The sequence below is a fragment of the Dermacentor silvarum genome, chromosome 2 (assembly GCF_013339745.2).
Source record: "Dermacentor silvarum isolate Dsil-2018 chromosome 2, BIME_Dsil_1.4, whole genome shotgun sequence".
NCBI classification, from domain to species: domain Eukaryota; kingdom Metazoa; phylum Arthropoda; class Arachnida; order Ixodida; family Ixodidae; genus Dermacentor; species Dermacentor silvarum.
The window spans coordinates 150,262,813-150,276,820 of NC_051155.1; the positions used below are offsets into that span (position 1 = coordinate 150,262,813).

At 49.0% G+C, this 14,008-nt stretch overlaps 1 protein-coding gene across 7 annotated transcripts in view; it reads left to right on the top strand.

Moving 5' to 3' along the window:
- The window catches only part of LOC119441915 (uncharacterized), a 130,183-nt gene that overhangs the window by 70,943 nt on the left and 45,232 nt on the right, over nucleotides 1-14,008 (top strand). For 3 of the 7 annotated variants that reach the window (XM_049661722.1, XM_049661721.1, XM_037706578.2), the window contains exon 3: nucleotides 1,858-1,925. The exons of the other annotated variants lie outside the window; for them this stretch is intronic. In XM_049661722.1, coding sequence (XP_049517679.1) covers nucleotides 1,858-1,925 — 68 coding nt within the window. The remainder of the gene's footprint in view (nucleotides 1-1,857; nucleotides 1,926-14,008) is intronic. 7 annotated transcript variants of the gene reach the window in all.

Genomic DNA, 14,008 nt, shown 5'->3' on the forward strand with positions numbered 1-14,008 from the left:
GAGCTCGAAAGGTTTTTCGAAGTCCGGAAGTATCATTACCGGATCTGAAGATATGATGTTTACAAGTGCTTAAAATGTTTGTTCACAATGTTCACTCCCAACAAACGGTGCACTTTTTCGTGTAAGAGATGTAAAGCACTTCGTCATGGTGGCGTAGTTTGGTATGAAGGCTCGAAAGTGTCCAGACAAACCTAGAAAAACTCGCAATAAATGCAAATAATATGGCCGAGGCAATGTCTTTATCCTCTCGGCAGACTCTACTTTGGTGCTTTTCGCGTTGCCGTCAAACACTCTGCCCAGAAATACCACATACTGCTTAGAGAACTCGCTTTTTCTCACATTGATCTTCAACTTTGGCTTTACTCAGTGCTTCCAAAACCTGTGAGAAATGCTTTGCGTGCTGGTCCTCTGTTTTAGAGTACACAATTATGTCGTCCACGTGAACGTTGCAAAATTGTTCAGTGAAAGCAGATAGAACATTGTTCATAATTTTTTGAAACCGAGGCTCCTGAGTTCTTCCAGCCAAATGGGAGCCTGTTGTATTCGCACACATCGAAAGGTGTAACAAAAGCTGTAAATTTCTTGTATTCTTCCTGAAGAGGAACTTGCCAATAACCTTTGCAGAGGTCGATTCGCGAAAACCACTCACATACTCCAGTTTTATAATTGCTGTCATCGATCCGTGGCATAGCAAATGGAAACAAGTATGTCCTGTCGGTTTAGGTTTATTAATCGGTAGTCAATACACAACCTGAAAGTCACCGTCCTCCTTAGGCACAATTGTTATAGGTGATGCAAACGGGGATATCGAGGGCCTGATTATGTTAGCATCTAGCATTTGTTGCAGTTCGTTTTTGAGCGATACTTTCTTCTCGTGAGATAGCGGATAGGGCTTCTTGCGGACTACATTTGTGTTTCGCAGCTTGAATGGAACTTCCAGGAAAGAAGTAGCAGGAGGGTAGGCTCCAACGCAGACGTGCTCAGGATACGTCGTCAGTATCTCGTCTACGTCTCTCACCGTCCTAGCCTATGTTTCTTCTGCTAAGCAGTTTTCTTCTAAAGTTTAGTCGATGGTTAATTCATCTTTCCAAGATATGTTTAACTTGAGGCCCCTCATGTCCGGCGTTGACAGTATGAAAGAGAAATTCACGTCATTCATTACAAATGCCTTAACCTCGATAATCCGATTCTAGCATTTAAGAATCACTGTTGTCCAGTGATGCAGAAGTCTTCTGCTGCCGTCGTAACTTCGCACCTCCACTGCTTTATCGTGTCGGATTTCTCTTTCGTCTGCCAAGACCTCTACTAATTTCCTATCGCAATTTATGCTTCGCCTTTCGGGCGGAACTCTGACTTTTTATCGAATTTAATGAACATGAAGTTTTTCGAATGGAAGCGTCGACATTTGAAGCGGCTGTGAAGGCTGGTGGCACCTTTATCGTCATTTAACGTTTTCTTAGATACAACATCAAGTTCCCGAGTGCTGTTGCATTAGTAAAAAATATCCTTGAATCTTCTTTTTATCACTGCTGTAAAATGCATCGTTAAGAGAGTAGGCTCTGACTTCAGTACGTTCTATTACACTATCTTATTCGATAGCCAGATGCACATGGAATGACACACCATGGACCATGTGCAAAACCCTTCTCAAATGGCAGTACCCCCACGAACCTTTTCTTGGGAATAATCAAAGGAGAGAAATGTGTAATAAAAGTGAGAGAAACGTCTGAGTTTGTTTGAGAGGTGTAAACGATTGAGTGCTTTGATACTAATAGAATTACACTGTGCGCCAAACATATTTGGTTTCATTTTCCCCAAGAGATCCATGAGAGCGGAAATTTTGTATTTATCTTTCAGAGAGAACCACACCTACTATGCAAAGGAAGGATTGACACCTGACAAGCCTTTCTTCACGATGGACGACGGTAAATATGAATTAAATAGTAAAATTAGAGTACGAATATTTTGCTTGACCTGGAGTAACCTCAGAAGTGAGGCGCTCAAAATCGCTCATAATATCTTTACCACTTGGTAACGATGGAAACGCACCCTAACTGACCGGAAGTTCTGAAAATCACGGTAAAAAGTCTCCTTTAGGCAAATATCTATATGTTCAGGCACTTGACTACATCGCTTGAGGTGTCAGCAGTTTTGGCTAAGCTTATAAGAGGAATTAAGTGTACAGCGAAGCTGTTAAGGGGAGCTCCGCAACGGTTCTTGTGCGGCAGTGGTGAAGCGCGTCGGTGCCGTGCATTGGCGTGATCCGTCTCACCTGTAAAAAAAGGATAGCAGGAATCGCAGCTTGCTTTGGACCCCAAATTTGCTTCCGAATGTAATTATCAAGAGTTCAAAGTGAAGGCGACCTTGCGAATATATCACACAAATAGACAGCAACGTCATTGTGCAGTTTGTAAGAGCAAATACATCGTAATGTATGTTTCGCATGTCGCGTTTCATCGCCTCCCCCCCCCCCCCCTTTGTTGGAGGTTAGCTAGGAGGGGCCGAATTCCAAAATTACTTATTTGTAGTTCGTTTGCGCCTGGGCGTTTTGGCTAAAATCAAATTGATTACGTCTTTCCTGGTGTGACGTTTTTTCGAAAGTTCGCCCAACGGCATAAACCGTTAAATATAACAATGTAGGCCGATTTCGGCGATGAACAGCAATAGTGCTCGATGGTTGCTTCCATAGAGCCATGATTCATAGTCCGGTGGTCGCGTAGGATGAAGGCCCACTGTTTTCAGGTAGCGCCGTCGGACCTGGTTTAGACCAGGGCATGTCCACAACAGGTGTTTGATTGTTGCCGAGGACGCTCGAGCTGGGCAATATGGGCAGGTATTCGCAAATGATCCACGGAGGTGTTGTGGCCAGGCATAGGTGACCGATGGGGTAAGTGCCACCCCCACACGGAGTCTCCACAACACCACCTCCTCCTGGCGTGTAAGGCCGCCTGGGAGGTTTGAACCACACGGTGGGATTAAATCTCGTCTGGTGCGGCGGAGAATCTCCTTGCGGTGGAGGAAATCGCCCTGGGGGTCACTTGGGAAACGTGCTTCCACAGCTAGTGGCAGCTCACTGTGGGTGGCAGTGTCAGCTTGTATGTGAGCAGAAATAGTGTCCCGTGGGATCCACTGTATCTGTATCTGACCGGGCATCTGTGCATTCATTCGGTGTATTTCGTTTGCGACAGGGTGGGCATTGTAAACCTTCCGAATCTCCTTCATGGCTGAGGTGGAGTCAGTGCATATTATTATAATCGGTGCTGGCGACGTGGAAGCAGCTATTACCAAGTTTGCTGCGTCTCGTATGACCAAAAGCTCAGCACTGACCAATGGTACCGTAGTTGTCAGACGGTACACATAATTAGCACTTATGGATGGGCGCCCTTGCACCACGGTGGACGTAACCACTTGTATATCCGTGCAGCTCGCATCGGTGTAGGCCACCAGTGAACCTGTGGGGAGTGCGGCATCGGCTTCTTCCATGTGGCGGCGGAAGGTAGCCGATGGGCGAGGGACCAGATTTCCGAGGCGGCCGATGGGTTTGTTGTCAGTAAGTTGCTGGTGGTCCCAGGGTGGATGGGTGTCTACCGAATATGGCGAGGTAGAAACCGGACTGCCCATGTATGCTGCTAAGTCAGCAGCAGGTTGCAGAAAGGATGGCTTTAGATCCCTTGGTTGACGGCGTTGATGAATCAGCTCATCAATGGTGTTTAGCTGCGCCTCTTCGTGAAATGTCGGGATTGGCGTGCATCGTGGAAGTCCGGTAACGACGCGCATTGCTTCTCTGTTGATGCATTCTAGACGGGCCCAATCTGTAGCCGTGAGGTGCTGGAATTGAGCCGAATAGATAAGACGAGGCTGCAGAACTGTTCGGAGGAGTAAAGGGGCAGTTTGGTGCGGGCTCCCTCAGCCGTGGAGCAGATACGTCTGATCAGATGAAGCACCCGGTGCGCTTGCTGCCTAATTTCGCGGATCCAAGCTTTTGCTGAGCCATTTGCCGTGATGACGACGCCTAGTATGCGTAGCTGGGCAGCTGGTGTCAGAGCACATCCAGATAGATGCAGGTGGATAGGCGTGTTCAGAAGCCGTCTACGGCCCCAGCTGTTCGCAACCGACATGTAGAGCGTCTTCTCTGTTGAAAGTGTCAGTCCTATGGATTGACACCACTCGTCGGCTGTGTTGAGTGCTTGCTGCAAGGCGGATGCCTCTTGTTGCAGGTCGTTGTGAACACTCCAAACGGTAATATCATCGGCGTATATAATGTAGTATATGTCTGAGATAGCTGCCAGAGCCCACTCGAGGGATAACATTGCCAGGTTAAAGAGCAACGGTGCAAGCATAGACCCCTGTGGCACACCCCGCTTTGCGTTGAAGCTGCCGGTTGCGTGTACCGCCACACGGATGGCAAACGTCCGTTGAGTGAGGAAGCACTTTACATAATTACAGACACGCTTGGGTAGTCCCACGCAAAGCATAATGTCAAGTATAGCAGCGTGGCTAACTTCATCGTACGTCTTGTGCACATCCATGGCTAATAGTGTTCGCACCCGGCGAGTCCGATTTCCTGCCAACACCATGCCAGTAAGCGCTCTCTGTATTTAGAAAAGCATAGGTGACTTTGAAATTCAGGATTATTATAGTAGATGAAGCACATAAACCAGCATGCTGCTTTTTATAATTATTATTTATACCTGAAAACCCACACATCATATCCAAACGCACATGGTTCATGAGCCAATCACACCAAGAACGCTTCGCTTTACGTTAATATCAACTAGAGTTCAGCCTGCCTGTTATACAAAGCAGCTCAACAACAGTCGCATTGATATTGAAGTTATCTATCTATCTATCTATCTATCTATCTATCTATCTATCTATCTATCTATCTATCTATCTATCTATGTTTGTTTCCAACCCTGTTCCTGCCTACCTGGGTCACTCGATAGTTTGTGGCCGAATGGTTAGAGCAATGAGCACCTGTGTTGAGGTAACAAGGTTGGAAGCAAAACATCGGATCAACTTGTGTCACTGAGTATGCTCCAATGTGTGTACATACATGCCTCTCTTCAACGAAGATGTTTCACACCGACATGGGTCACTGTAGATGCGAGATTTGAAAAGCACGACTGTTCGAAGAAACTCTTTGTCGACGACTTGGAGCACTGGGTATGTGCCATTCGGTCTGTGCTGGTTTTAAATGAACCTCTTTGATGACAACTCGGGTCTCTGGGTATGTGCCACAAGGTGTGTGCCGCTCTTCGATGAAGGTATTTGAAGCAAACTTGGGTAGCTTGGTATGTGTCGCCTTAGAATGTCGAACAAGATCCCTAAATTTCTCCAATGCTCAGCGTAATCAAGCCCATGTAAAAAAAAAGTCGCAGTTTCGCCCGAAAGGCGAAGCACCAATTGCGACAGCAAATTAGTAGAGAGCTATTCGGAGTAGGGATAGTAGTTTTATCGGCTGCATAAACTTGGACACATCCGCTTACTAACTGAATTAACAAGCGTGGTGTCAGCGCGCACAAGCAAACATGAATAGATCACACTGAATGACCACAGACAACGACTGCCAAAACGCTGGCAGCAATCGCAGCCGCCGCAGCGGGCAAGGTTCGTGCGGTCTATCGCTTCAAAGGAAACTGAGTGGTGGATGCACAGCGCATACGAAGGTCAGAGTCGTGTGGAGATAAGAGACCGTGCGGGCGACGGCCACAGCCGGGCAAAGTACGAACGGAGTTGTTGGCAAAGTAAAAGCTGCGCCCCCCCTCCCTCCCTCCTTCCCGCGCTGCCTTCCCTCTTTTTTGCTTTAGCGTGGGAGATTGAGTGGCGGTTTCCCTTACGCCCGATTGCAAGATATGCCTTTGGTGCCGAAGCACGGCGTCGCCCCGCCTCCCTCCCTCCCATAACCCGACGGCCTTTCACGCGACGGTCGCGTTTTCTTTCGGCCGTGCGTTCGCTCCCCGTGATAGCGCGCGCGTCTCCCGCGCGCTTTCGCTCGCGCATAAGGCGCGCGGCGACAATTTTATGGTCCATATATTTGCTATCGCAATAAAATTTCCTCATGGACAGCAACCCGATGCATTTGCAGACTGCGTCCCAAATGCGCTGGTTATGTGCTATTTTTTAAGCAACGCCTTTCCCGCCACGTTTTAGCGAGCTGCCCCATGAATGAATTGGTTTTGTGCCGCTCTTCAATGCACGTCTCGTTAACTTCGGTCTCTGAGTATTTGCCACTCAGTGCGCGGCAAGGAATGGAGCTGTTCTCAACGTTCACAGGCACCGGCATACGCTTCTCGTCTCGGAGTCCACGTGCGGACATCTCGGAAGCGCCACTAGATGGCATAGCGTTTCCAGAAAGAAGCGCCGGAGAGGAGCCTCGTCGACGCATTTCTCAGCTTTCGGCGCATCGTGTGGCCATGTATTTCGAATGCCACCGCAGGCTTCGCGGCAGCAGCCCTAGATTTCGCACAGTGCTCCTATAAAAACGGGAAAGAAGGGTCTCGCTGCAATACACCCCTCATACATAATTCGTTTCGACGGAAGCAGTACGTTGTGTGGTTATACTGATTCTATGCTTTATGCATTGCCGTCGGCAGTCATTGTGAGATGGGGTCTGCGGAGTTATCTTTAAATTCGATTTGCATTCTTTGGAAACTTCACCGCGTTTTAGGTTTGAATGTCCGTTAACTCGTCTGTTTGTCCATGCCTAATCTCTTTCACGTCACTCGGGCGAACATAATTTCTTGAGGAAATGCAGAAAGCCTGGGTCGCGGGTTAGTCCGTTGTCTAATGGGTAGAACGTCGTGCTGCTGTGCTCAGGAAATCGGCTTCGAAACCTACCGTCGCACCAATTTGGATCACAAGGTTTGTATACTGGGTATGTGGCGTTCTTCATTGAACCGCTTTGAGGCCATCGTCGGTGAATGGCTACATGCTACTGAGTATAAATCGCATTTCAATGAGTTTCTTTGACCCAAAATATGTCACCATGCATGTGCTGCTCTTCGAAACAACCTCCTTGTCGGCATCTTGGCTCACTGGATATGTGCCATTCTTCAATGACAAGAAACCACGGTGTAAGAAATACACGGCAGGTGTTGACGCTTGCCGCCCACCGCGGCAGAGAGCGTGGACATATCGTGTTCGCTGTAGCCACGCCCCATCGGCCCCTGAGCCGCAGCGCCCCCCCCCCCCCCCCCATGCAGCTGCGGCTCAGGGGCCAATGGGGCATGGCTACAGCCCGAGAGAATAAAACAATTATTGGTGAAACATTAACACTCAATTTGCGGTTGGACCTCCTAGTCTGGAAGACCGCTGGCTTTTGCCGCCATCCGGGCTCGGTTGACCAGGGCTTGTTGCTATTCTGGGTCCGAGCAAGACAGGGTCGCCTCCCACTCGACTATCGTCGGATTATGATTGGCCGATATTTTCGGATTCTGCTCGCACGCCCAGATCATGTCGTATAACGTGGCCATCTGGGGACAGAATTTACATTGTGGACTGTACGTTGTAGGATCTATTTTTGATAACACATAAGGATTTGGCAAGGACAATGTTTGTAAACGTCTCCAAGCTACCTCCGTTGCCTTATCTACTTAGGGCTTAGGTGGGGGTAAAGTGCGTGCATCTACTCATCCGGAGCTGTTGCAGGATCTCAGAATGTGAAAGGAGGGGCTGAGGATCATCCTGGTCAGCGTGAAGTTGTGCTGTTGATGAAACGGCGGAGTCCCCGTGTAAAACTTCTCGGGCGGAGGCATGAGCAATCTCATTGCCTTGAACCCCCGCGTGTCCTGGTGCCCACAGCAGGTGTTTCACTGACCCTCTTGGGTGTTGACGCGCGGTTGGGCGGCGTGTCAACACCTAAGTATATTTCTTACATCGTGCAAGAAACTAATTGCGGCAGAACCTATCTCTCCATAAATCTTGACGTTAAGACGATGCTTTAGCTCGGGGACACCCATCTAAATATATGCAAAAGGACAATTCGCTTTACTTGCAACCAGTGCACCAAATTTGATGAGGTTTGCTGCATTTCAAAGAAAAAGTTATAATCTAGGGACTGATGGCGGCAAATTTTAATTTTGGTGGTCCATTATAACAAAAGTTGCCAAAATCAAAATTTTCAGAAAACGAATCTATCACGTTTACTACTCTTTAACTCACTAACAAAAATCATAGTACAATTCCTTAAATTACACCTAATAGTACATCTCAAGCGGTTAACATTTATATATTACACATGGCTTTCAAATAAATCACTAATATGTGAGTGAACCTTTGCAATACCCTTGTAAGCAATGTTACAACTTCACATAATTTGTACATTTACGTATCAGTTTGTCCGCTTTCGATGCTCTAACGGATGCACTTTAGAAACCTGCGATATCTGTCATCTGTGCAGAGGTGCGAATCTGTAAACTTCATGATTCTATTTTTTAAATCTTACCAATTTTTGAAAATTTCTTTTAGAAAATTTAGGCTCTGAAATGGAAATTCCACAACAGCCACTGCAATCTAACTTTTTCTCTCAAATGCAACAAATTTTATTGAAATCGGCGAAGTGGCTATCTCAGAAAAGCGTTTCTTTGTTTTAAATGTATTTTACTAGGTGGCATCGGAGTTGGGCCCGAGGTAAAGCTTCGTCTTTATACGTTTAGCATTGAAGCAACGTGGGGAACACCGCATTGCCCACGCCGAAACTCGTCATGCATAAGGCGTGTACGCAGCCGTGATGCTCCCTGGTGCTTGCCACTGGAGATATCGCGCCATCTACTGGTGCCGGCTCGAGGCATGCGCATGGCGCGTTTGTGGGTATATTACATGATATATTCTCAGTGGCACATACCCTGTGACACAAGTTGGCCCGACGGTTGGCTTCGAAACCAATTCGCTGAACACAGCAGCTGGATGCTCCAACCATTAAATCAAAGAATACGGAGTGGCCCAAGTTTACGGGAAAGCGCCTGAAGACAGACAGACAGACGCTGGAAACTGTGTGAAGAATCCAAAGAATGCTAATCGTGATAATATCCTTTTAAATTGATCCAGTGCAGTGTGGGATCGGAGCTGCGTTATATATAATCAGTCAATCTTGCCTGAATTTATAGTCAGACAGGTGCCACGCGCGGTGCACACGCCGCGGTGGCTCAGTCAGCGAAGGCGTTGCGCTGCTGAGCCCGAGATCGCTGGATCGAATGCCGGCCGCATTTCGACGGAAGCGAAATGCAAAAACGCCCGTGTGCTTGCGTTGTAGTGCACGTTAAATAACCCCAGGTGGTCAAAATTAATCCGGAGCCCTCCACTACGGCGTGCTTCATAATCAGAGGTTTTGGCTCGTAAATTCCCAGAAAGAAGCGGACATCGTGCTGATACGGAGTGGTCCAAGTTTATGGGAAAGCGCCTGAAGACAGACTGACAGGCAGACAGACAGACGCTGGAAACTGCGTGAGGTATCCAAAGGTATCCAATAGCCTTCAAAATTGCTCCGGTGCTGTGGGGAAACGGACCTGCGTTATATATAATCCGACAACCTTACCTGAATTTACAGTCAGACAGGTACCATGGGCGGACATCGTGCTGATACCGCTAATGGCGCAGCGTGCCCAGAGTAAAGTATGAGAGAGTAGATGGGCTGCAGCACACGCCTCATAACCTTCGCGTTTCGGCGGTCTCAATATGGTATGTCGCTTCATTGATTCAACGCTAATCGCAGTGACGTAGACATTAATTTTGAGATCGGTGGTTTAATAATTTTTTGGTTGTATGAGCGCAGAGCAGGCTTTCTAGTGTATTTCTCATACACCAGTGATGCCTTCAGTGTGGTGTGAGTCCGCTTAGTTGACTTTATTATTAAGGAAATGATCATTTTCTGTCTCTCCAATAATGGGCACGTTCGTGCCGTACCATTTCTACAATAACCCTAACGAAAAATAGATGTCTTTGTACAGGGCTTAGATATAGCGAATCATATGAAAAACTAAAGCCACTTGCAAGAAGTGAAATCTGTGGAAACAGCATAGCTGTGGTTGTCTTCATTTCGGTCGCCGTACGCTGTATGTGCGAGTGAAAGCGTGCGACGAGGAGCCGGTAATCGTGGCTCGCGCACGCAAGGGCGGGGAGCGGGCAGGAAGTGCCTAGTCTTCCAGTCGCGGACAACGCTACGGAGGGAGGGTAGAGAGTTGCAGGGGCCGCGCTTTACCGCGGCCGCGCCGAGCGGATTCCATCTTTCGAAATAACGTACCGCAATGAAACACCTTCCCTTATACCCATTACTCTCCTCCTCACACGCTGCGCGGTCTCTCATTGTTCGCCTCCTCCCCTCCAGCGCGCCTCTCTCAATCGTCGCCTTCTCTCTCCAGCCCACCTCTCTTCCTCTCCTGGTCATGTGACCTGCTTTCCCTCCACCGTGGCTCTCATCCTCTACTGTCACGCGATCTGCGTAACACGCATGGCGAAGGGTCGGCTACGAATGCATCCGCTGTTAAAAAAGTCGTAGCTTCTCCCGACAGGCAAAGCATCAATTGCGATAGCAAACAAGTAAAGAGCTATACGCAGTAAGGATAGTAGTTTTATCGGCCGTATAAACTGGGACCCATTCGCTTATAACTGAATTAACAAGCATGGTGTCAGCGTGCACACGCAAAGAAGAAAAGATCACACTCGATGACCGCAGACAACCGCTGTCAAAATGCTGGCGTGAGCAAGCGCGGCTGCAGCAGTGAGGAGGTTCGTGCAGTCTCTTGCTTCAACGGAAACGGGGCGACGAAAGGCACAGCGCATACAAAGGTAGGAATTGTGGGCACATCGCTTTCAATATACGGCGCGCGCGACCGCTCGCAGCAGCGCAAAGTACAAGTACGCAGTTGCAGGCAGAGTAGAAGCCGCACCCCCTCGCTCCCACGCTGCTTTCCCACTTTCCTCCTTTAGCGCGCGCGATTAATCGCCCGATACCCGGGCGCCGGGTCGCTAAATGCGCAGTTGGTTCAGGAGTCAGATACTTTACCACTGAGCCACGCAAGCGCTTGTAATAGCGAAAAAAACCTATAAACCCAGATCCATACGATCCGAGCCTCTGCCACTATGGTGGCGCCATCTAGTTAAGGCGCCGACGAGGGGATGCCATTCAAACGAGGCGCAAAGAAAACGCGATCTTCAGTCTCCGCTAGTATGGTGGCGCCTTCTAGTTAACGTGCCTGCAAACACATCGTGCGCAGCTCGCCATCGACGCCGGGCGGACAGTTCAGATCGTTCTCGTCAAAACGAGGCGAAGAGACTTTCTAGCGAAGGCCCTGGTGTGCGTGGTACTGAAATTGGAGCTACTCTTTAGACGCTCCACCAGCTTACGTTGTGACTGTACTGCGTGTGCCGCGCAGGCCTGTGACCATTTTGTGTCTGGGCGCGAAGTCTGGAGATGCGCGCTGCACGTGCGCCCTCTTCCGACCACCATGACACGTGACGACCACAGTGGCAGGCGCCTTGCGCGGTTGGAAGCACTGGCCCGCCACTATGGGAAGAAACACAGAATCTTCTACGTGGATACCTCCGGCACTCACCATGGGGGGTGGTACACGGCCGCAGTCGTCCACCAAAACGACGCAGTGAAGGGCCTAACATTCAGAGCTCAATACATAGCACATGCGGAGGAAGTCGAACCCCGCGCTAGCCGCCGCAGACCACGACTCACGCGTCATCATCACCGACTCGAGTGGGGCCTGCTGAAATATTGAACAGGGTTACATTCCTCTCATTGCGTCTCACATTCTTTTAAATAGCGACTACCTCGGGGCCCTCGCGTCTCGAACGATCGTGTGGGCTCCTGCTCATATGGGACGCGAAGGCAACGAAACGGCAGACGCCGCTGCCCGCGCACTCACTCTCCGGACAACGCCTTCACACCCTTACGAAATGAACCCCGAACCCAATCCAGCCCTCATTTTTTCTAGAAATTACTCAATTATACCAATTCGGCCACGCAGTTTATCCTAAGCCCTGTAAGGGCCATGCTAAGTCAGAGTAACGCACACTCCTCCGCCTTTACACGAGAAGACTTCTGTGCCCGGCAGTTTTAAAACACTTTGATCCAGCCTGTACAGAAAAAATGCCCGCACTGTGCGGATAACTCTTCGGACATCTTCCACATAGCGCGGGTACGGTGGCTAGATGGGTAGGTGTGCCGACCGAGCGTAGTTCACCACTTCTCCGCATCATGACGCAAAATTGGCGCTGCGCACAGTAGAACGGTTCAGCGGCGCGCAACGGCGGCTGCGCTGTGTAGACGAGCTGCGTGTCTGATAGTATCGCTTGCCTCTGATTGTATCTTTGAAGTGCGCGTTATAATACCGTTCTGAGCAGTGTAGGCCAAGCCAGAATGAGGAACTTGTTGTTGTCGTCTAGTCAGAAAAACGAAATGCTGAAGTAAATTTTCTAGCTTGGCAATCGGTCACATTTATTGATATAAACGCGGCGCTCCAGCCCATTGCATTAAAGACGTAAATGCATTTTTCCATGCATAAAACAATACTGCAATGGTTTTATACGGTATGTGGAACCGTGTTTACATGATATTTAGCGAGTTCTAATGTTTCAATTTCGAGAAATCCAGCTATTGTTTTATTCCTGCGTCAGTTACGGTATCTAAATTGGTGCGAGAAGAATTGTGTTGGGAAGTGCATATGGTTCACTGTTTCATTGTAATAAAATAGAGTAACACGTCTTGGGCTAAATTCGTGAATATATTTAAAATACAAGAAACGCTCTCGTAACTTGAGTCAGCAAACGCACCAACATAAATAGCCTAGCGCCAGCAAGGCCGCAACGTTGGTCCACCACATCATAACATTATTCACAGCACACGCCTCCACTTCAGGTGATTCTTCTTCTCCCTGTTGATTTCGCGCGCCATGTTATTGCCCTTGACAAGAAAGTAAACGCGTACAATTGAATATAACTTCACAACATCGCTTGTGAGCTCTTTCTTGTGCCGCTTACAGCCGATCAAATTCGGGGGATTCAGCTGCAGAAAGGATGCAAAGTCGGCGATACACTGTTCCTTCGTAACTCATTTAAACTGAAGCACAGCTTGAAGGCGTCTCCGAGCGATGCTACCAGTTTTTTTAGTGCTTCAGAAGGGAGCAACAGCCCTGACCTACTCATTCTGTTGAATTTAGTAATGTCCCTGAGCAATCGGAGCTCTTGGTTCTTTGCAGGAACTTCCTAGTCTAGCCCAGAATCATTTTTCTTTTCCCTGTAGCAGCGCAGCGGTGCTCGATGTCGCAGGCACTGAGCACCTCATGTGCAGCTTGAAAATTTCCAACGTCGAGGAGCTCATGGACGTACGCTTTTCGGTGTACCGCTTGCTCATTAACGTCGCCGATACAATCTAGCCACCGTACCGATACTGAGCAAGCTACTGAGCAGCTCGGGGTGAACATTTCCGCTGTCAGACAGTGGAACAATTCCGCTGTCTTTGTCACAAATTTAGAGCCCGACTTGCAGTTCGGAGCGAAGCAGTAGGTCTCCTTGGTGGTCTTGATTGGTGGAGCAACGCCGCCGCTAATCTCGCCGGTCAATTTTCCGACCTGGAACATTCCACATCGCTTAGGAACTTACAAACAGTACGAGAGATGCGGAGCTCTTCACCTTTGAAACTGACACGAACAGACGACATACAACTATTCCAATACGGGCTTTATTTTTTTTTGCTCGCCGCCAGTCCGCCAGCCTCCTGTAGCAGACGACGCGCGCTGCGGAACCGTTCTACTGACCGCAGCGCCAATTTTGCGTCATGACGCGGAGAAGCGGTGAACTACGCTCCAGAGGCGCCGGTCGGCACACCTACCCATCTAGCCACCGTAGCGCGGGCATGCGAATCAACCCCTAACCTCGCTTCAAAACAAACACCCGGGAGGACTGGGAGGCAGCCCTGCTCGGCTGCTCGAACCTGGCGAGCCAGAAAGCCCTGGTCGACCGAGCCCGAGCCGCGGCGGTCGCCAATGGGCTCCTGTAATGA